The 24068-nt window shown below is 39.2% G+C and overlaps 1 protein-coding gene across 1 annotated transcript; it reads left to right on the forward strand.

Moving 5' to 3' along the window:
• Positions 1-17: 17 nt before the first annotated feature.
• GPKOW (G-patch domain and KOW motifs) lies at positions 18-23570 on the forward strand. The gene is made up of 11 exons (XM_058166546.1): positions 18-212; positions 7022-7167; positions 8410-8549; positions 8692-8798; positions 9317-9527; positions 11919-12051; positions 12263-12398; positions 15230-15362; positions 16406-16475; positions 17958-18043; positions 22339-23570. The coding sequence occupies exons 1-11, from the start codon at positions 43-45 to the stop codon at positions 22468-22470; spliced, it is 1464 nt and encodes a 487-aa protein (XP_058022529.1). The 5' UTR covers positions 18-42; the 3' UTR covers positions 22471-23570.
• Positions 23571-24068: the final 498 nt, after the last annotated feature.

Raw genomic sequence — 24068 nt, forward strand, 5'->3', positions numbered from 1 at the left:
CGTGGTGGGAAGCGGGGCGGGGCCTAGACAGTCGAATGGAAGATGGCGGAGGAAAAGGAGAAGCCTGCCGGTGTGCCAGCAGTTCCGGTGTCGTTCAGTTTTTCTCGAACCAGCGGACGGAAGCGGTTTCTCCACGTAACCGGGCAGATTGGCAGCGAAACGAAACAGGAACCCGATTTCCTCTCCGCTGTTGAAGGGAAAGAATTGCAAAGGTGGGGGTTCGGCAGGGGCGGTTTTTTTTTTGTTGGGTGGGGGGCCTGTGCGGTTGGGATTAAGGAGACAGATCTGGCGGACTGTGGGTCATGAACCTTTTGCAAGCTGCTGGGGATGAATTCCACACACCCCCGTACCCCGAAAACATTGACTTTGCTTGGCAGAAGGTCGCAAAAGGGGATCACATGACCCCGGGACACAGCAACGGTCTTAAGAATGAGCCAATTGCCTGGCATCTGAATTTTGATAACATGATCATGGTGGACCGCAAAGGTGGTCACTGAAAAACGGGCACAAGTCACTTTTTCCAGTGGTGTAACTTTGAATGGTCACTAAATGAACTGTTGTAAGTCGAGGACTACCTGTACAGTACTCAGTGGTGTGAGCTGTTTTTGGAAGGCTAGATACAATTTCAATACTCTATTGAGGATCAGTTAGCGCTGCCTAAGTAATCCTGTAAATTTAATTGTTTAATCCTGTAAGTGCGTCCGCAGCCAAAAAAAGCTTAATACAAATGCAGTCCTTGGTTATATAAATAGAGGCAAAGAAACAAAATCACGTGGAGTATTAGTATTGCTTTATAAGTCCTTAGTTAAGACCACATCTGGAATATTGCATCCAGTTTTGGTCGTCACATTACAAAAAAGATGCTGAGAGTTTGGAAAAAGTGCAGAGAAGAAGAACTAGAGTGATTAAAGAAGAAACAAAAACAGTTGCAGGACTTGGGTTGGGCTAGTTTTGAGAAAAGAAGGATTAGGGGTGACATGACAGCAGTATTCCAGTATTTGAGGGGATGTCACAAAGATGAGGAGGTCAACTTATTTTCCAAAGCACCAGAAGGCAAGAAACAATGGATGGAAACTAGTCAAGGAGAGAAGCAACCTGGAGAAGTTAGGAAGTTAAGGAGAAACTTCCTAACAGTGAGGACAATTAACCAATGGAAGAGTTTGCCTTCAGAAGTTGTAGGTGCTTCATCACTGGAGGTTTTTAAGAAAAGACTGGACAGCCACCTGTCTGAAATGGTATAAGATCTCCTGCTTGAGCAGGGGGTTGAAGTAGAAGACCTCCAAAATCCCTTACAGCTCTGTTCTGATTGATTGGTCAATTGCACCCAAAAATCTATTATTACTTGTTACTCCAGTCTATCCTTTAGTAATGTGCAGGACAGAGAAAGGAGTGAAGGAATCATAATACAAGCAAAAGATATATATATATATTTTTTTTTTTATTCAAAAAGTTTTACAAAAATTTTTTTTTCCCCCCCTCCCCTCCTTAACCCCCTCCCCGACTTCCCGGAACGAGCACAAGGTATAGTTAAAAGTAAAACAAACATATGCTAAAAAGTTTTCGTCCCAACTTAATTATACCCCTACAATCATCAATTCCTAACTTCCCCCAAAAGCAATCAAAAATAATACATCATAATCATTCAAAAACAGTCTGATAACTCTTAGTCTGATATCTACGTTGAATATAGTCAATCCACTTTTTCCATTCGTTTAAGTATCTTTCTTGCGTATTGTCTTTCAAAAGGCTGATATCTTCGCCATCTCAGCCAGATTGGCAACTTTCAATATCCATTCTTGTATTGTTGGTACTTCTTTTTTCTTCCAATATTGTCCTATTAGTAATCTTGCTGCAGTTATTAGATTTAAAATCAATTTAGTCTCAATTACTGTACAATCCGTAATAATTCCCAACAAGAAAAATTACGGCAGGAACTTTATCTTCTTTTCAGAACATTTTGTAAAATCCACCAAATTTTTATCCAAAAGGCCTTTATGTCCTTACAAGTCCACCAAATGTGAAAATATGTAGCGTCATCACAATTACATCTCCAACATTTTGCTTGCATTTCTGGATACATACACGATAATTTTTTAGGATCTAGATGCCATCTATAAAACATTTTATAAAAATTTTCCCTCAGATTCTGTGCCTGCGTGAATTTAACATTTCTAACCCAAATTCTTTCCCACGTTTCCAATAATATTGGCTCCTGAAAATTTTGTGCCCACTTTATCATACAGTCCTTTACCAAGTCCCTTTCAGAATCTATTTCAAGTAACACATTATACAATCTCTTTATGTGCTCCTGAGACTGATTTCTAATTTGCTTTACCAAATTTCCCTCGTTCTGCTCTATACCAATTTTCTGATCTCCCTTCCATCTAGCATGTAATTGCTCATATTGAAACCAAGTATAATTTTTCCCTTCCTCTCTTAATACTTGCAGAGATTTTAACTGCAAATTACCTCTTTCAGTATACAAAAGATCTTTATATGTAATCATTTCCTGCTTCTGTTAAGAGAAGATATCTTAATGGCTTTTCAAGGTTTGGCAAAAAGACTGGAGGTGGTGGAGGAGGAGGTGCAAGAAATTGTTCAGTCAAATCAACAAATAGAAAATAGAATGGGGGGAATGCAAATCAAATTGGATAAAAATGAAGATCAAGTGGTGGTGATGCAGTATAGAATGATGGAAGGAGCTCTGAGAATTAGAGGTTTGAATGAGGTCAAAGGGGAAGATTTAAAAAAAATTTTATCAGAAGCTCTGGCTGAATTTATTGAACTTGATCCACAAGAGGTTGCTTATCAAATTGACAAAATTTATAGAGTTAATTCTTGGATTGCTAGGCAAAAGAAACTTCCTAGAGACATTGTGGTTTATTTTTTGAAAAGAACAGTGAGGAATCAAATTTTGCAAGTTGCTTTTCAGAAAAACTTGAAAATAGGGGAACAGGAGTTGAAGGTTTTGAAAGAGATCCCTCCCAAGATGTTAAGGGATAGAAAAGACTTTACATTTTTTACACAAGAACTTAAGAAATACCAGATTCAATTTAGATGGGAGGTTCCAGTTGGCTTGACAGTGTATTATCAGGGAAGAAGATATCGTATTGACACAGTGCTTAAGGCCAAAGATTTTCTTTCTACAGTGCTGAAATTTGAAATAGAAATAATAGAAAAAAGAATTCAAGAGACTCAAATGGGTGTGGAAGCTGAGGTGATTCCAGTGATGTTACCATCAGAGGAACAACCACAAGAACAAAGACTGACGAGGGGAGCCCTTAAGCGTAAAGAAAAGGAGCAACAAACTCAAAGTAAAGTTCAGGACTCTGCTACAGAAGCGGTGGGAGGAGCACGGCCGAAGATACGGGAGGGCGATCTTCAGTTGATTGCCCAAAGGCTTCAGCAGCCCAGTAATGGCAAATAAAATCTTGACTTGGAATGTCAATGGTTTGAACTCAGCTCAGAAGAGAAGAAAAATATTTCATTATTTGAAACAATTTAAAATGATGTTATTTGCTTACAAGAAACGCATATTAAATTATCAGATCAAAAGTACCTAATAAACTCAAAGTTAGGTAAACATTTTGTTGCTTCAGCTTTGGAGAAAAAACATGGCATAGTGGTTTATTTGAGAAAAGATATACCAGCCAAGTTAATAGAGGCAGATATTTATGGAAGATATATTGCTATTGAACTTACAATAGAAACAAAAAGGACTCTCTTGCTTGGTATATATGCACCCAACCAGCAACAAGAAAAATTTTATAGAATGTTATATGATAAGTTGACTCTATGGGATTATAAATCGTGTATTATATTGGGAGATTGGAATGGAGTAATAGATACACGAAAGGACAAGAGAATTTCTTCCAAGAAGATACCTGCACATGCAAAGCTGCCTAAATCCTTTTTTGATATGATAGAAGATTTTGAGTTAAGAGATGTATGGAGACTGCGGAATCTGGAGGAAAGAGACTATACTTTTTTCTCTGATAGGCATCAATCCTTCTCACGTATTGATTTTATTTTAATTTCTAATGATTTGCTTTTTAGGGTGAAGAAAACTAAGATATTTCCAAGATGTTTGTCTGATCATAGTCCTGTTTGGATGGAATTGCAATATGGAAAAGAGGGTAGAAGAACTTGGAGATTAAATGAAAATTTGTTTAGATATCAGGATAATGTAAATCAATGTAAAAAGCAGATGAAAGAATTTTTTGATTATAATTTGAATAATGAAACATCGATAGAAATGGTTTGGGACTGCAGTAAAGCTTTTATGAGAGGTGTATTAATATATCTTAATAATAGACAGAGAAATAAGCAACAAAGACAGCGTAGGTATTTAGAAGAGGAAATTTATAAGAAACAACAATTATTAATACATAACCCACATGATCAAAAACTTAAAGATGCAATAAAGTTACTACAGAATCAATTTAATATGATAATGGCTGATCAGGTGGCAACAAATATACAATATGCCAAACATAATACTTTTGTAACGCAAATAGACCTGGTAGGTGGTTAGCATACACTTTAAGGAAAAGACAAAAACAACGTACTATAGAAAAAATAGAATACAAAGGTAAAGAGAGATATCAACAGGATAAAATTAAAAAAGCTTTTTTAGAATATTATACAAATTTATATCTTAAAGATAATATATTGAATAGGGATATTGATAATTATTTGAAGGAATATAAGGTTAAAAATTTAACTTTAGAACAAACGGATGAATTGAATCGGCCTATAACCTCGGAAGAAATTATTTTGGTAATTAAACAATTAAAATGGGGAAAACTCCTGGTACGGATGGGCTTACAGTTAGTTATTATAGGAATTTACAGGATGAGATGTTAGGTCCACTTAAGGAATTATTTAATCAGATACAACTAGGAGAATTCCCCTCATGGAGAACCTCTTTTATTTCATTGATACCAAAAGAGGAACAGGATTGTTCTAAACCTGGGAATTATAGGCCAATCTCACTTTTAAATAATGATTATAAGATTTTGTTAAAATAATAGCTAATAGATTAATGTTGATTCTGCAGCGAAGAATTCATAATGATCAATCTGGATTTATAAAAGGGAGACAGATGAGGAATAATGTTAGGCAGATTGTTAATTTACTGGAGTACTTAGAAAAGAAAATTTTATTCCAGCAGCATTTATTTTCTCGATGCAGAGAAAGCTTTTGATCGATTGCATTGGGATTTTTTATTTAAATTAATAGAAAAGATGCAATTTGGAGATGGTTTTTTAAGAATAATTAGGGCAATTTATGGAGAGCAAACAGCACAGATTATAATCAATGGTAGCTTAACAGAACCTTTTAAGATTGCGAAAGGAACAAGACAGGGATGTCCTTTATCACCATTATTGTTTATTTTAACTCTAGAACCATTATTGGATAAAATACGAGAAGTAAAGGAGATAGAGGAATTAGAGTTAGACAGTATGAATATAAGTTAAGAGCTTTTGCAGATGATTTGGTGATTACTTTAACAAACCCTATAAATTCTAGTAAATCTTTGTTGGAAAATAATTGATCAATATGGGAATGTCTCAGGGTTTAAGGTAAATCAGAAAAAGACAAAAGTGATAATAAAAATATGGCCAGACAACAGAAAGAAAAACTAGAGGAAGTAACAGGATTTGAAATTGTAAAGAAGGTTAAGTATTTAGGGTTTATATTACGTCATCAAATGTGAAATTGTATAAGAATAACTATGAGGTTTTATGGCAAAAAGTTCAGAAGGAGTTGATTGTTTGGAAAAAATTGCAATTATCTTTGCTGGGGAGAATTGCTGCTATTAAAATGAATGTTTTACCTAGATTTTTATTCCTCTTTCAGATGATACCAATAATTAAGAAAGATAAGAATCTTGAGGAATGGCAGAAGGGAATTAACAAATTTATATGGGAAGGTAAAAAAGCTAGGGTTAAAATGAAAATAATTCAAGATTCTCGGGAAAGGGGAGGTTTAAAATGCCTAATTTTAAATTATATTATGAAGCAGCTGCTCTCTCTGCAATAAGTGATTGGTTTAATTTAACAGAGGACAGAATTTTGAATATAGAAGGTTATGATTTGTTATATGGATGGCATGCATATTTAATTTATGACAAAAAAGTGGATAAGGCCTTTAAAAATCATGTGCTAAGAAATGCCCTTCTGCGTGTTTGGAAAAAATACTCTTATAAACTAAATTATAAGGTTCCTATATGGGCATGTCCTAGACATACAGTAGCAAAAGATATATTTTGTCTTCTGTGAAATTAGGACATTACTGTAAATGCAGTGCTGTTAATTGCTTGTCATATTAACAAATCCAGTATAAGTGGTTCTTGTTTCTTTTTTCCTACCAAAAAGTGTGTGCCTGCCAGTGAATTTCATATGCAAATCAAATGCATCTACTTATTTTGGCCACCTTGTACTCTTTTTCATGCCAAACAGTTAGGGTTATCAATTAATGCTTGATAGTCACTTCTGCAAATTGATCTACTCGTGCCATATCATAATAAGGATTAGTTATGTCTATAGCCAGGTAAAAGCTTTGTGGACATGAGATTTTAAGTGTAGCGATGGGCAAAAAAGGAACAGGAGCTGTAGAGGTTCCCTCTATCACTGTAATTCTTCTGTCAGTAATTCATTCTTATACATAAAGTAATCATTATAGTACTTTCTTCCTGAGCCTGTTGCCTAAGTCTTCTTGCAGTGTGAAGCAATGAAAAAGAGTGCAATTTGTAAAGTTTTTGCTGTATGCTCAAAATGACTGTACATTTTAAGTACTTAATATGGACATATTAAGTATTACTTGGGAATTTTTGTCTCCATATTGATGTAATTTCTTTAAGATCTGATTCCCCCCCCCCCACTAGCATACAGTAAGGGACATAGTTCTGTGGAAGGATAGTGCTTGAATAGTTTAGCCTCTTGAAACTTCTCCACAATATATGTGACTAGAAAAACGCCAATTGCAATTTTTATTGACACTTTTTCTTTCCCTGCAGTGTTCGACCAGCTCCTCAGCCAAAAGAGCTTGTCATTCCCTTGATCCGAAAGAATCAGTGGAAGAAGTCTGAGGTCTCTGCAACCAATCAGGAGCAGGATGGGCTTAATGGTGTTGATGCACAAGCAGTCAAAGAACTCATTGAAGGTGAATAACATGACAGAATTGCAACTTTGTCCACTAGTGAAAAACAGAATATGAGATATATATTTTTTTCAGTTTATAATTACAGGAACCTGGTATGGCAACTTCTAATGGACTAATTTAGGACTGTGGAGGAATCAATAGATTGTTTGTCAGTGATGTTGCTGGAAAATAATTCTGTTAGAACATAGTATCTCAAGGTTTTAGCTTGAACCTCCCTTCCATGAACACGTACAACATCCCCATTGACTAGAAACATGAATTAGCATAATTGGGAGGAAGTGGGGAGGGAGGGAGGGAGGGAGAGGGAATCTGTTTCAGTCACCTATTGAATGGTGATTCATGAATGCAGGTGATTAATTGCTAAGACAGTCTGTCCCACTCATGCTGGCAGAGGAGGTGTGTTGTGGATCTCGTTGGTCAAAGAATTCTGGCTGGCAGGATCCAGGAGAAGTATGTTCTCTGCTGTAGCTCCTGCCCTCTGGGGTGAAGTCTGCCCCCACTCTCTTGTCCTTCTTTAAGAGCCTGAAGACCTGGCTGCCAGTTGGCCTGGGGACCCAATGGGGAGGACCATACTGGAAGTGATTGTTAGATTAATAGCACGATCCCACCGCCGCCCGCCGCCCCACATCCTGCTCTCTCCCTACACATCTTTTAATTATATGTATTTTTATTAATATTACATTTACATTTTCTTTTATAATTTTACATTTTTTTTGTAAGGCGCTCAGAATAGTCCCGTGACGAGATGGGCAGGTGGCAAATAAATTTAATAAAAATTTATACAGCGTTGACTAGAGATTATTAACACTCTAACAGTAAGATAACAAACTCGGAAGAGTTAACTTGCTGGCTCAGGAATTCTGGGAGTTGAAGTCCACAAGTCATAAAAGGGCCATAGTTCCCCATCTAGAGATATTCTTTGTAAGTACACCATTGAACTATATAGCATTGTATACCTTGTGCTTGCATTTTATGCTAAATTTCTTTTAGTTGCTGATGATGCATTTAAATGGATACCAATGCTTCTAAACCACAAACAGAAAATCTGGTTGTTGCAGAAACTGTGAAGCACGTAACCTGATAAAACTGATAACTTCACTGCTACTTTCCTGGTAAATCTATTGTAATGAACATCCAGGATTTGAGTAGCTCTTCATATCCCCCCATTGGACCTAGGAAACAAATACTTGACTCTTGAGTTTTCTCGACTTAACTCTTACGCCTTGGTTCACTGCTGTTTAGAATCCAAGAAATCACAGGAGCAATGGGAAAGTGGAAGCAAGGTAGATCCCAACTTTGCAATTCCTCTCCTCATGGTCAACCGTGTGCCTGATGGCTTTGAAGATGGGGACAAAGTGGATGTCAGCCTCCGCCCAGAATCGGTAAGGATAAAACTGCATTATTCAGGACAATTCTTAGAATTCCTACTTCAGTTGGTTTAATTCCTCTTCTTTTTCTTTATCCCTCTCCCTCTCCCTCTCTCTCTCTCTCCCTCTCTCTCTCTCTCTCTTTTAATTTTGGCAGTCAACTGAGTCGGATTATGAAGAGGTACCAGTGGAAGCTTATGGTCTTGCTATGCTGAAGGGCATGGGATGGAAGGCAGGAGAAGGCATTGGGCGCACATTTAAACAGTAAGTGTTCTTTACATATATGGTCATTATTATTACATTATTAATGTGTAACATTATTTTTTAAAGTAATCTAACTGAAATGCTTAAATTAAAGCTTTTTATTGTAGAAAAGTTATTTGACAGAATAGGAAAGCTTTGGGCATTTCCCCAAAGGGATTGGGTCACATTGCTGATACCTGCATGGATTCTTTCCTTTCTACCCCACATGTAATTGCACAGCAATATAGGTTTTATTGCCATCAATCTCAAACCCTTACAATTACATTATTTTATATAAGTTTTAATTGCTTAAAAGCTGTTAACATTGTAAGAGGAGACGCTCAATTATTATCAACCCCATCTTTCCTCTATAAAAACTTCATTTCAAGGTTTCAGGTCGTTGCTAAGCTCTGAGCCAGGTGATTTCATGCCTTTCTTATGCTCGTTCTGATAGATAACATAAATGTGCATATTTGCAGGTATAGTGATCTCAGCTTCTTCCCTTTCATCCCATTGTTCTGCTTTGTTGCCTACCTTAGGGATGTGAAGCCAGCAGAAAACCGTCTTCGGCCCAAAGGCTTGGGCCTTGGAGCAGATCGCTCAGCAGCTAAGGACTTGAAACCTTCAGGATCCCAGCGACCCCCAAAGCCAGGCGAGGAACCTTCAAAGAGCGAAGATGAGCCTTTGGGGTTGGTTCCAGGAGGGGCTGTCTTCATTGAAAGTGGGCCTCATAAGGAGCTGTATGGAAAGGTAATCTGACGCTTTTCTTAAGCTAGTTGCTTTTTTGAACTGATACGAATGGAAGCCCACCCCCCTCATCCCCAAAGAAGATTTGGGAAGTGAGCACAAGTTGAGAAATAAATCCCTTTGCTCTCCTTTTGGAATGGGGGGTGTCCAGTTTTCCCTGCAACCTCTCCCCCTTTGTCTTAAGTAGACAGCCTCTGCCTGTGTCCTAGGGATGAGTTTTGCTGTGACAGTGCTGGAGAAATATTTTTATTTCCCAAATGTGTATAATGCTAATTTCACGGCAATTCATTTGCTTGTGAAATTGCTGTGCAAACATAGCCTGTTCCTAATCTTGACGTTGCAAGCTACCGAGAATTTTTTTTCTTTAATGAGGAATGTCTGATAAAACAGGGCTTTGAATCAGTTTGCAGTGCAGGCATAGCTTTTATCTGTCATATCAGCTATCCACATCTCATAGCATTTCTTTTTATTCATGTGTTATTGTATTTACTTTTCTGTTAAGAGTTCACAGTAGTTCTTGGGGAGCTTACTGTTTTATCCTATCAATGGTGACCTTGCAAAATAGACTGAATTGGGAGAGAAATTAACATAACATAACATAACATAATAACAGAGCTGGAAGGGACCTTGGAGGTCTTCTAGTCCAACCCCCTGCCCAGGCAGGAAACCCTACACCATTTCAGACAAATGGCTATCCAACATTTTCTTAAAAATTTCCAGTGTTGGAGCATTCACAACTTCTGCAGGCAAGTTGTTGCACTGATTGATTGTTCTAACTGTCAGGAAATTTCTCCTTATTTCTAGGTTGCTTCTCTCCTTGATTAATTTCCACCCATTGCTTCTTGTCCTACCCTCAGGTGCTTTGGAGAACAGCCCGACTCCCTCTTCTTTGTGGCAACCCCTGAGATATTGGAACACTGCTATCATGTCTCCCCTAGTCCTTCTTTTCATTAAACTAGACATACCCAGCTCCTGCAACAGTTCTTCATATGTTTTAGTCTCCAGTCCCCTAATCATCTTTGTTGCTGTTCTCTGCACCAAAACTGAATGCAGTATTCCAAGTGTGGACTTACCAAGGCATTATAAAGTGGTATTAACACTTCACGTGATCTTGATTCTATCCCTCTGTTTATGCAGCCCAGAACTGTGTTGGCTTTTTTTGGCAGCTGCTGCACACTGCTGGCTCATATCTAAATGGTTGTCCACTAGGACTCCAAGATCCCTCTCACAGTTACTACTATTGAACAAGGTACCACATATACGGTACCTGTGCATTTTGGGTTTTTTGCCTAAATGTAGAACCTTACTTTTTTCACTGTTGAATTTCATTTTGTTAGATAGTGCCTAATGTTCAAGTCTGTCAAGATCCTTCTGTATCTTGAGCCTATCTTCTGGAGTGTTGGCTATTCCTGCCAGCTTGGTGTCATCTGCAAATTTGATGAATTTCCCATCTATCCCCTTGTCCAAGTCATTGATGAAGATGTTGAAGAGTACTGGGCCGAAAACAGAGCCTTGGGGTACTCAACTGCATACTTCCCTCCATGTGAATGTAGTTCCATTGAGGACTACACGTTGAGTGCGGTTGGTCAGCCAGTTATGAATCCATCTGGTGGTGATGCTGTCTAACCCACATTTTTCTACTTTATCTAGTAGTAGGTTATGGTCTACTTTATCAAATGCTTTACTGAAGTCCAAGTAAATTATATTGACAGCATTCTTCTGGTCCACTAATTTTGTCATTTTGTCAAAGAATGCAATGAGATTAGTCTGGCATGATCTGTTTTTGACAAATCCATGTTGGCTTTTGGTTATTACTTTGTTTGCTTCTAGGTGTTTGATGATTTGTTGCTTGAATCTTCCCTGGTATTGAGGTATGTAGTTTCCTGGATCTGTTTTGTTCCCCTTTTTTGAAGATGGGAACCTCATCGGCTCTTTTCCAGTCCTCTGGCAGTTCCCCTGTGCTCCAGGATCTTAGAAAGATATAGTTCAGTGGTTCTGAGATCTCAATTATTGTTGTTGTTAGTTGCGAAGTCGTGTCCGACCCATTGCGACCCCATGGACAACGTTCCTCCAGGCCTTCCTGTTCTTACCATCCTCTGGAGTCCATTTAAGCTCATGCCTTCAGTGACTCCATCCAGCCACCTCATTCTCTGATGTCCCGTTCTTCTTTTGCCCTCAATCTTTCCCAGCATTAGGCTCTTCTCCAGTGAGTCCTTCTTTCTCATTAGGTGGCCAAAGTATTGAGAAATTATATAGTACCCCAGATTTGCCCAGTGGGCCCAGTGAGGTCCACTGGGGACTCGAATCTAAGGCTTCCTAGTCTCAATCCTGCGCTAGAAGGATTATGCCACCACGCTCACTTAATGACTGGACCCTGATTTGTGTCTTTTGTAGATTGAAGGTGTTGATGGAGATAATGCTCGTGTCATGGTGAAACTGGCAATTGGCAGCAAAGTGGTCACTGTGAGTCAACATGGAGTACAGCCTGTTACCCAGAAAGAATACGATAAGCTGGCTAAAGACTTAAGTAAGTTAAAGTAGATTTCCCTGTTGTTCCCACATAGACATCTGCTCTTTGGGGATGCTAAGTACTAATACTAGCTGTCCTCTCACAGCAACCCTCCTTGTCAATATAAAAACCAAGTCATCTTGATTGCAGAACTTGGGGTAAAATCTGCTGTAAATGTCAGTTCCCCTCATGGGTTATTCTCTCAACTATTTGCTTCTCCCCAGTACAGGTCGCCTCAGCAAGGCTCATAAAGAGAAGGAGGAGGAAGAAAGAAACGGTGCCAAGGACAGCTCTGATAACAGGGCCTCCAAAGGAAAAAACGAGACCAGGGACAAAAAAAGGAAGCAACCAGCAGACTCAGACAGGTAAATGTGTACTGAGTATAGCTTCCAGTGGTAGTGAAGGGAGAAATGAGGAAAGACCTCACTTGGCTTATTATACAATTATTTAGACTATAATGTATATTTATTTATTTATTATTTTGATTTATATACCGCCCTTCTCCCTAAGGACTCAGGGCGGTTTACAGCATGGTAAAAAACTAGAATACAAAAATGAAAACATCATTAAAAAACTGATTCAATTTAGCTAAAATAATTAAAACTCTAATAAAACTATTAATAAACCCCCCCATTAAAACTATTAGGCCAGCCCTGCGCGATGGAACAAAAATGTTTTGAGCTTGCATCGAAAGGTCCGGAGGTCAGGGAGTCGACGTATCCCTGGAGGCAGCTCGTTCCAGAGGGCAGGAGCCCTCACAGAGAAGGCCTTCCCCCTAGGGGTCGCCAGTCGACATTGTCTGACCGACGGCACGCTGAGGAGACCCTCCCTATGGGAGCGCACTGGTCAATGGGAGGCAATCGGTGGCAGTAGGCGGTCCCGTAAATAACCCGATCCTAATCCATGGAGCGCTTTAAAGGTAGTAACCAGCACCCTGACTTGCACCCGGAAGACCACTGGCAGCCAGTGCAGCTTGCGCAGGAGGGGTGTTACATGGGAGCCTCGAGTTGCTCCCTCTACTACCCGCGCAGCCGCATTCTGGACCAGTTGGAGCCTCCAGGTGCTCTTCAAGGGGAGCCCCATGTAGAGAGCATTGCAGTAGTCCAGGCAGGAAGTGACGAGGGCATGAGTGACCGTGCATAAGGAATCCCGGTCTAGGAAAGGACGCAACTGGCGTATCAGGCGAACCTGATAAAAAGCTCCCCTGGTGAAAGCCGTCATATGCTCTTCTAAAGACAGCCGTACATCCAAGAGGACGCCTAGATTGCGGACCCTTTCCATGGGGGCCAATGTCTCGCCCCCTACAGTCAGCGATGGAGTCAGCTGACTGTACCGGGAAGCCGGCATCCACAGCCACTCAGTCTTGGAGGGGTTGAGTCGAAGCCTGTTTTTCCCCATCCAGATCCGCACGGCCTCCAGACACTGGGACATCACTTCAACGGCTTCGTTGAGGTGGTTAGGGGTGGAAATGTACAGCTGTGTATCATCAGCATACAGATGACATCGCACCCCAATTAGTGGAAGAGTGTGTCTTTTTTGGATATTACAGTGCTGACTCCAAAACATGTTTTTAATCATTTTAATCAAATCCCATTTGATGTCTTCTCATCCCACTATTTCTCTTTTCGATTCAGTGTAAGTTGGCATACTTAAAGTGAGCAAATGGAGAATTATCAAGAAACTAATTCAATTGGGAAGCCTTAAGGCTAGAGTTTTGGCTTGGTTAACTTGAGAGCATAAAAAGGGAACAGCCAAACAAAAAGATAGCTTTTCGACAGGTGGTGCCCTAAGAAGCAAATGTGAGAGTAAATGGACACAAATCTGCAATTGTGAGCTGTAGTACTTAGGACATGCTAACCTTCCTATCTCATAGCAAAAAAAACCCCAAAGAGTAGGAGAAGTAAATGGTCCCACTTCAGCTAATGAGAAGGTAGTAAGATTTATCATTTCCTACTGGACTATTTTATTTATTTTTATTTATTTATAATTACATTTCTATACCGCACCATCTCCTGAAGGACTCACACCAATATAATATAAATATAATAAATAAACACTATTTAAAACAATTTAAAAGCAAATATTTAGTGGCCGAATCACTAAAACGGTCAAAGACCGATTAAAACCCATTAAAATTTCGCTAAAATACGTTCTTAGGCTAGTCCCGCTCGGTGAAATAATAAAGTCTTCAGTTCACGTTTGAAGGCCCGGAGGTCGGGGAGTTGGCGTAACCCCAGAGGTAGCTCGTTCCATAGGGCTGGTGCCGCCACAGAGAAGGCCCTCCCCCTGGGGGCCGCCAACCTACATTGTTTGGTCGATGGCACCCTGAGGAGGCCCGCTCTGTGGGAGCGCACAGGTCGTTGGGAGGCAATCGGTGGCAGAAGGCGGTCTCGCAAATACCCCGGTCCTAAGCCATGGAGCGCTTTAAAGGTGGTAACCAGCAGCTTGAATTGCACCCGGCAGGCAGTGCAGGCCGCACAGGATGGGTGTTATATGGGAGCAATGCGGTGCCCCCTCTATCACCCGCGCAGCCGCATTCTGGACTAGCTGGAGCCTAGCTGGACTAATGGACATTGGCAGCAGTGATCCCTAAGGAAGATAGTTAAACGGAGAAAAAGTTCAGGGAATGACATGGAAGATAATTGGTATCATTGGAGCTCAAGCCTATGGATGAAACAGCCACTGAGTATTTATTTTAAGGGAAGGGAAGGTCAGATCAGGTCAGTTCTGGACATCACACTTTAAAAAGGATCCAGAAAAACTGGAACAGTTTCAGAAAAGGATAACATGGATGACTGGGGAGCAGAAACTGTATGAAGAGTTGAAAGATTTGGGTTTGAAGAAAAAATGACAAGGGAAATAAAGTAGCCCTCTGCAAATCCCTGAAGCCAAGACCTATTTTTGTTCTCTCTATCTAGACAGGAAATAATGGATGTAAATTATAAGAAGACAGTTTCTGAGTGAATGTTAGAAAAACATCCTGACAAGTGCAGGCAGTTTGACAGTAGAACCTTTGGTCCAAAGGAGGGCTGGTCTCCCCTTCATGGGATGTACACAAGCAGGGGCCAGGTACCCATCTAATTGTGTACATTCAGCTTGCTTTAATCTGAATTCTTGTACTAAGTAGGGATTAGGTGATTGCCTAAGAGATCATTCCCAACTAATAATTTTTCAATAATTTCTCTTGTGCCCACAGAGAGAACCATACTGGGAAGCAGAGTAAGTCTGGCGACAGTTCCTCTTCCAGAGCTGCTCACTGGTTGCGCCAAGATCTGCGAGTCCGTTTTATAGATAAACTCTACAAAGGGGGCAAATATTATAATACCAAGGTACTTGCAGAAACCTGCTTCTCATCGTTATTAATACAATATTACTATCTGAACCTAGAGTGTACAGATCATACATCTAATTTTAAACCGTTGTAATAATTTTTTACGGTGTGGGTGAAGAAAAGGATAAATTGGTGTGCCAACAAACCAAATGCCCCAATTGGCATCTTCCAGATATCCTGGGTTCATAGAATTTCCATCCGGCATGGTTGCTTGCTAGGGACGTTGGGTGTTGTGGTCCCATTGCATCTGGAGAACACCAAATTGGTGAAGGCAAATCTAAAACTGGTGGGAGAAGATAATGAAGGACTACATGACAGTTCTTTGAATTTTTCTATTCAAAACCTTTTTGAGACTATATCATAAATGCCTTCTTAAAAAAATATGCTTCTCTTCGTTATGAAGAAGAGGTGACTTTATTATATGGACAATTGATAGAGTGGGGAGGTCAAGTCAGTTCAGTTTAATTTTCATCAGGCAGCAGCAGAAATGGAAGATAGCTTTTCATCTTTGCCAGAATAGCAGTATTCAGTTTGGCTCATGGCGTCATTATATCCTGAATAATAATCTCTGCAGAATTTACTTGCAGCGGTTTCAAAAGTGTTATGTCCTGCAGTGGTAAAGATCCTTCTCAAGGTTGTACTTTTGCAACATTTTGCTTGGGGAGTTGAATGCAATAGAAATGGGGGAGCTCACCAAAGCTTTTCCCCTCAGAGAAGGAGCCATTTCTGAAAAACTGTGGTTTTTTTTCCTCTTGAAGCTTGGTTGTATTGAAGTGATGGGGTAGAGATAGAGATACCAAGCTTCAGTATTGCCCAAAGAAGGAAGGTAGGGTTTTATTGAATAACTATTTGATAAAATAACTAACGACTCTCCCTATGAGAAGCTGAAGGCCTGCTTTTGTCAGGGAGAACCCTGTGTCCTTTCAAGGTATGAGTTTTTGCAGCTGAGGGCCAGTTTCAGGCAAAGACTGTTATAACCTACTGACCCCACTGTTAGGACACAGACGGTATGAAATCCTGTGTTGTTGTTTTTGTCTCCAGATGGTAATTGAAGATGTCCTCAAGCCAGACACTTGTGTTTGCCGAATAGCCGAGGGACAAATTCTGGATGGTGAGTGTATTAGTGCTGCTGCTTATGTTTGAGATTGAAGACTTGACCTTTGATATTTTCTGAACAGCATCTTTAGCTTGTTGCTTATGAAGAAAGGTATCCAGTTTTGGTGCAGAAGTTCTAGTGTTTCCAAGGAGGACATTTGTGATTTGGGAACCCAAGTTTCTGAAAGGAGGTTTGCACTCATGTCAGCCTGCCGAAATGCTAAGCTTGTCTATTCTTTTTTGAACTTCCTTTTTCTCAGAGATGATTGATACTGTTTTTATCTTTTACTTTTACTACCCTATCATCTCAAGACACTTAAAGTTCTTGTCCTGCTTTTTTAACAGTTTGTTTTAATACTTTTATAGATAAACATTACTCTTCGATTTTGAAATCTTATAATAAAGAATACTGTATAATCAGTATATGGAGATACAGGTATTCATATTTAAAGAGACCTTCAATGCATAATACTCTTAATGAAATTTTTTTATTTAATAGGACTATCAACTGATAGATTATTTGTAATATGCCAAATTAAGCAAATTAATTTGTGAAATGTACTATTACCAGAATTTTACTATATCTGCTTTTTTGAGATACTGATAGAAATAAGAGCATTTGCAATAGTAGCAGAATTACTATCTAGTTTTTTGGCTGTAATGAATCTGAGCCATTATTTTATAGTCTCCCCTGATTAACAATTTCTGCTAGGGAACTAAAATACCCCCCACCCCCCAAATTTCAGTTGTTCTATCAGATTAGATACTGCAGTACCTAATCCTGAAAACTTTTTAAAAAACATAGTAGGTGAAGGCAGAACATATATATCAGTTGTTTCCAACTCTTAGTGGCTTTATAGGCAACTACTCTGCTTGCAACCCTGTCAAGCACATTTCTTTCAATTGTCCATCTTTATATCAGCTCTGATGGCATCAAGCTAGAGAGTTCTTCGCTTGCCCTTTCTTCTTGACCCACTAACCATTCCTAGCATCGTTGACTTCTCCAATAAATTTGCAGATATGACATAGCCGAAGTAAATCAGACATAGCCTTGTAATTTTGGCTTCTAATGATGTTTCTGATTTTATACGATTCAGCACCTCTCTGTTGGTTGCTCTGGCTGGCTATGGTACACGCCATAATTTATGCCACCGCAGTTCAAAGGCATTCCTACATTCAGTCTTTAGCACAAAAGGCTTTACATTATCACTGAAAATCTAGTTCTACTTTGGAGCATCTGTCAAAAACTGGGCCAAAACTTTTAATCTATGATAATTGAGAAAAAAATGGTGTGAGATGCAAAGTGCTGCTTAAGGGCCATTTAAAGTAGGATAAGAAGATACCCATGTGATGGTCACGTTCCCAGTTTCACTTGAAATTAGAGAAACTATGTTTGAGAAATTCTCTTTTACACAATTTTTCAGGTACATAATGGAAGAGTGATATTTCTGGTAGTAGTATTAATGACTTCAGGTTCTTGCTTTGACCTCTTTTACAGGTATCCATGAGTCTATGCTGGAGACTGTAATTCCTCGGAATGATTCAGACTGGGTTATGGTGGTACTAGGAGAGCATGCTGGAAGGGTAAGTCACTAATCTAGTGAGATGGAACTTGGCTAATTTCTCTTAAGGCCCTCAAATTTCATGCTATAGAGACATGGGGTTGTTTGTTTGTTTGTTTGTTTATATTTATTATTAAACTTGTATGCCACTAACACAATGGTAAATTGCAGGGATGATAACAAATTGTTACTTCAGATGCAGGTGATCCAAGGTGCGATCTCACACTTGTCAACATTTTGGGCTACATCTTATATTATCCTATAGTATTTATCATGCAGATTTAGGCAGATAGTAGTTATACCATAGTGAAACTTAGCATTGCAATGGCTACAGGCACTTTATTGTTCACACTACTATAAGAAGGTTCACTTACTTTCACTAGATGGGTAGCCCTTAACTTCTGACCAGTTTCTTAGCCATCATTCTAAGTTACAACAGACCTCCTTGAGGGTACTAGTGATCTGGTTTTGATGGCTCACCACCACTACCAACAGTCAAACAACTGCATTTTGGGTGTGTGACAACCAGTTTGCCATTTGCAGCATCCCATAGTCATTCAACCACATTTTATAATGTTTTTGCCAAAAAGTGGCAGTTAGTTTCAGCAAAACTAACCCATAGCAAGCTGTTGATTCACGTTAGGACCACAGCATTTAGAATAGAATAGAATTAGAATAGAATTTTATTGGCCAAGTGTGATTGGACACACAAGGAATTTGTCTTGGTGCATATGCTCTCAGTGTACATAAAAGAAAAGATACGTTCATCAATGTACAACATTTACAACACAATTGATAATCAATATATCAATATAAATCATAAGGATTGCCAGCAACAAGTTATAGTCATACAGTCATAAGTGGAAAGAGATTGGTGATGGGAACTATGAAACGATTAATAGTAGTGCAGATTCAGTAAATAGTCTGACAGTGTTGAGGGAATTATTTGTTTAGCAGAGTGATGGCCTTCGGGAAAAAACTGTTCTTGTGTCTAGTTGTTCTGGTGTGCAGTGCTCTATAGCGTTGTTTTGAGGGTAGGAGTTGAAACAGTTTATGTCCAGGATGCGAGGGATCTGCAAATATTTTCATGGCCCTCTTCTTGATTCGTGCAGTATACAGGTCCTCAATGGAAGGCAAGTTGGTAGCAATTATTTTTTCTGCAGTTCTAATTATCCTCTGAAGTCTGTGTTTTTCTTGTTGGGTTGCAGAACCGAACCAGACAGTTATAGAGGTGCAAATGACAGACTCAATAATTCCTCTGTAGAATTGGATCAGCAGCTCCTTGGGCAGTTTGAGCTTACTGAGTTGGCGCAGAAAGAACATTCTTTGTTGTCCTTTTTAATGATGTTTTGATGTTAGCTGTCCATTTGAGATCTTGCGATATGATAGAACCCAGAAATTTGAAGGTTTCTACTGTTGATACTGTGTTGTCAAGTATTGTGAGAGGTGGAAGTATGGAAGGGTTTTTCCTAAAGTCTACCACCATTTCTACGGTTTTGAGTGTGTTCAGTTCCAGATTGTTTTGGTTGCACCACAAGGCTAGTCGTTCGACCTTTCGTCTATATGCGGATTCGTCATTGTCTCGAATGAGACCAATCACTGTTGTGTCATCTGCGAACTTCAGTAGCTTAACAAATGGATCATTGGAGATGCAGTCATTGGTATACAGAGAGAAGAGAAGTAGGGAGAGCACACAGCCTTGGGGGGGCCCTGTGCTAATTGTACAGGTATTTGATGTGATCTTGCTTAGCTTCACCTGCTGCTTCCTGTTTGTTAGGAAGCTTGTGATCCACTTACAAGTCTGTTCCGGTACCTGTAGCTGGTTTAGCTTAGTTAGAAGAATGTCTGGAATGATGGTATTGAATGCTGAACTAAAGTCTACAAAAGGACCCTTACATAGGTCTTTGGAGACTCAAGATGTTGTAGGATGTAGTGCAGAGCCATATTAACAGCATCATCTGTTGATCTATTTGCTCGGTATGCAAATTGCAAGGGGTCTAACAGCGGATCCGTGATGGATTTCAGGTAGGAAAGCACTAGCCTTTCAAAGGTTTTCATGACTACAGATGTTAGAGCAACTGGTCTGTAGTCATTCAGTTCCTTGATGGTGGGCTTCTTGGCACTGGGATGATGGTAGGCGTTTGAAGCAAGAAGGAACATAGCACATCTCTAGTGATTTATTGAAAATATGGGTGAAGATGGGGGCCAATTGGTCAGCACAGACTTTTAAGCAAGAAGGAGTTATCTTGTCTGGGCCTGGAGCTTTTCCTGGCTTTTGTCTGTGAAATAGCTCCTGCACTTCCTTTTCTGTGATCACTAGGGGTTGTGAACCCAATGAAATGGGGTCAGTTGTAGGAGGCTTGGCTGTTGTTGGTGTGTCTGAGATGGGGTAGTGGAGATAGGTGGCTGTAGTTTCCTTTCAAACCTGCAGTAAAACTCATTCAGGTCATCTGCCAGTTGTTGATTACCTTCAGCCTGGGAAGGAGGTTTGCCATAGCCGGTGATATTTTTAAGAGTTTTCCACATGTTTGCTGGTTCATTTGCTGAAAATTGATTCTTTAGCTTTTCAGAGTAGCTTCTTTTGCTGCTCTGATCTCCTTGTTAGTGCATTTCTGGCCTGATTGTACAGCATTTTATCACCTTTTCTGTAGGCTTCCTCTTTGGAATGTCGTAGCTGCTTAAGTTTAGGTGTAAACCAAGGTTTGTTGTTACTGTGTATTCAAGTTCCTTGTAGGTACACATAGGTCTTCACAGAAGCTGACATATGATGTTACAGTATCTGTGAGTTCATCCAGGTCTGCAGAGGTATCTTTAAAAATATTCCAATCAGTGCAGTCAAAACATGCCTGTAGCTTTAATTCTGATTCCTCCGTCCAGGTTTTCACTGATTTAATTATTGGTTTTATGGCTTTAAGTCTTTGCCTGTAAGCAGGTACAAGGTGAATCATGCAATGATCAGAGTGTCCTACAGCTGCACGTGGTAAAGACCGATAGGCATCTTTTAGTGTTGTGTAGCAGTGGTCTAGAGTATTCTTGCCTCTGGTGGGACAATTGACATGCTGAAAGTATTTTGGTAGTTCTTTCCTTAAGTTTGCCTTGTTTAGATCTCCCAAAACAATGGCCAGTGAATCCGGGTATTTGGCTTCAGCCTCCATGATTTGGTCAGCTAGAGTTCGTAATGCCTTGTTTACACAGGCTTGTGGTGGGACATAAACAGCAATTAGAAGAAATGAGGAAAATTCACGAGGCGAATAGTAAGGTTTGCAGTTGATAATTAGAGTCTCTAAATTGTTGTCACAGAATTTGTAAATTATGTTAAAATCTTGACACCAGGTTGTATTAATATATAGGCATAAGCCTCCTTTCTTTTTACCAGATGTTTCTGGAATCCTGTCTGATCGTTCAATTTTAAATCCTGGAATGTTCAGGCTGCTATTTTCAATTGATTCATTTAACCAGGTTTCAGAGAAGCATAGGACTGCTGAATTGCGAAAATCAGAATAGTATTTGTTTAAGAGGAGTATTTCATCCATCTTATTTGCAAGTGAGCGTATATTTGTTAGGAAAATTGAAGGCAGAGGAGTTTTAGTGCAAGTTCTTAGCTTGATTAAGATCCCAGATCGTTTACCTCGTTTCCTTCGTTTCCGTCGTTTGGTTTTTTTAGTAATCCATGGCTCCGTGGGAATTGCCTCCTCCTGTGTTAGAATCTCCTCCGTGTTTGTAAAGACAGGCGGGGGTGAGATTAAAGAAAGCTGCTCCTTAAAGAAATGTTCCTTAATTTTTAGCAGATGGTCTCGTGAATAGGAAATCCGTAGTGAGTCACAGAGAACAATTAGAAATAAAGAAACAATTAGAGAGCATTTCACCGAGGCAGCCTTCATCGGCGCCATCTTAGGTTACATAATAGCCTACATAAAAACCTTGTAAAATTGGGTGGATCATATAGGTGACCCACTTTATGACTGTCATGACTTACAATCGTGTTGGGCAGTCGTAAGTCAAGTTTTTTTATTTATTTATTTGAATTTATATCCCGCTCTTCTCCGAAGACTCAGGGCGGCTTACATTGTGTTAAATGTAAACTAAAATGTGGCAAATCGTTTGTGCGAACACAGATTTAATAAGGTTTGGGGCATTTATTTTTTGGCACTGCAATATTACATGAAATTGAGTTATGCTTACTACTTGTAAGGGTTGTTGATCACTAGAATACCACAATATTTGAGCTCTACAGCTTGCTCACACCTGGTATTCTCAGATGCATGCTTTTCTTCAGGAAAGGAAACACTAATCTCATTCATGCTTTTTCACTCTTAGATGGGCCGCATTCTGCGTCGAGACAAAGGACAGAATCGTGCAGTGGTGCAACTACAACAGGATGAAGAAAAGCTTTTGACCCTGGATTATGATGCTATCTGTCACTATGTTGGTGGCTTCGAAGATGATTGAGATCCACAGCGCCTCCAAAAAAGAGACCATCTACAGAATAGAGGAGTTTCTCTTCTGAGGCTCAAGATAAAGAGCCCAGTCCATAATACGGCATCTCAATGGAGTAGTGTTGGAAGTATTAAGCATGACAGACAACACCACACAGCAATCCATGATTCATATTCAATTATTTGGCTGGTTTTTTTTTTCTAATGAAGGTTTTAGATGTGCTGTTACTTTTGGCTAGTGACATGTACGGATCTCTGAATCAATGATGCTCCAGAACTGCCAAAGACAAGAGTGATCTAGTAAAGGCACGAGGTGGCATAATCAAACTGTTGCTGGTCAACTCTGGATCTAGAGGACAATTAAGCCACCCCTAGCACAAAGATTTCTGATTTAGAAACTAGTGGTTCATGGACTTCCATTTTAAATTATTCTTTCAGATGTGGAGTTTTAATCTCTTAAGTTTTTTTTCTAGAGAATAGCTACTACAATTTGTGCCATCTGCTGAAAATTTGAGATGAAAGCTGGTAAAATGTATGTACGAAATAACTTGCTCTTCAACTAAAATTCTAGGACAGAAACTGGAACCAATGTATTTTCCTGAATTTTTTTCAGGATAGTCATTTTTTATTGAACTTATACTTACAAAATCCTGAAGCAATTAGTTGTCAGAAAAGAGAATTGCTACACTGTGTAGACATTTGCAAAAGTTATTTTGTTGGAAGAAACTGACAAGATTACAAGGCATTCCTGGAAGAAGGAATAATACTTACCTTACATTATTTTGGAGCATCTATTTTCGTCATAGACCTAAACATAAATAAGCATCAGAAATGCACATAGATGAACCATCTTTTGGCAGGTGTCTCATTTTGCTAAAACGAATACGTTTGTGTGTAAATTTCCTTCTCAAAATGTCATGTAAAGTTACTGTCCGTTTTTCCTGCCACCTGTGTAAAAATGAATACAGACCCAACTACTATGTGTAAAATAACTTTCTTGGACTTCACTGATAGTTTACTCTCTTTTTGGCTATAATATAAGTAAAAGTCTTATTTTGCCTATTCTTTGTATGATTGTTACTAAAACTGTGATCAGTAAATTGCATTGTCTAAGGTGGTCTTTAATTTCCAAAGCAAAAACAATTCATCAAATACCTGACATATTGCAACACTGTTGAACAACCTAGCACTCTTAGGTTTTACGTTTTCTACTACCTTATCTCAACACTTCTAAAAACATTTGCAAACAATGAAAGAATAGATGAAGGCATTGAGGGGGGGAAAGGATCTCTAATAGAAATAAAAAATGTTTCTGTCTCCTTGCCTACCTCTCCAAAGGATTATATTTCTTTGCTATTAAATAAGCCTAAGGGACTTTATGTTGATTTGGGATTCTCCTACCTTTAAGAACTGAGCAGTTAAAGACTGTTAAAGATCACAAAGAATAGAATAGAATAGAATAGAATAGAATAGAATAGAATAGAATAGAATAGAATAGAATAGAATTTTATTGGCCAAGTGTGATTGGACACAAGGAATTTGTCTTGGTGCATATGCTCTCAGTGTACATAAAAGAAAAGATACGTTCATCAAGGTACAACATTTACAACA

Source organism: Ahaetulla prasina, chromosome 2 (genome assembly GCF_028640845.1).
Source record: "Ahaetulla prasina isolate Xishuangbanna chromosome 2, ASM2864084v1, whole genome shotgun sequence".
Taxonomy (NCBI): domain Eukaryota; kingdom Metazoa; phylum Chordata; class Lepidosauria; order Squamata; family Colubridae; genus Ahaetulla; species Ahaetulla prasina.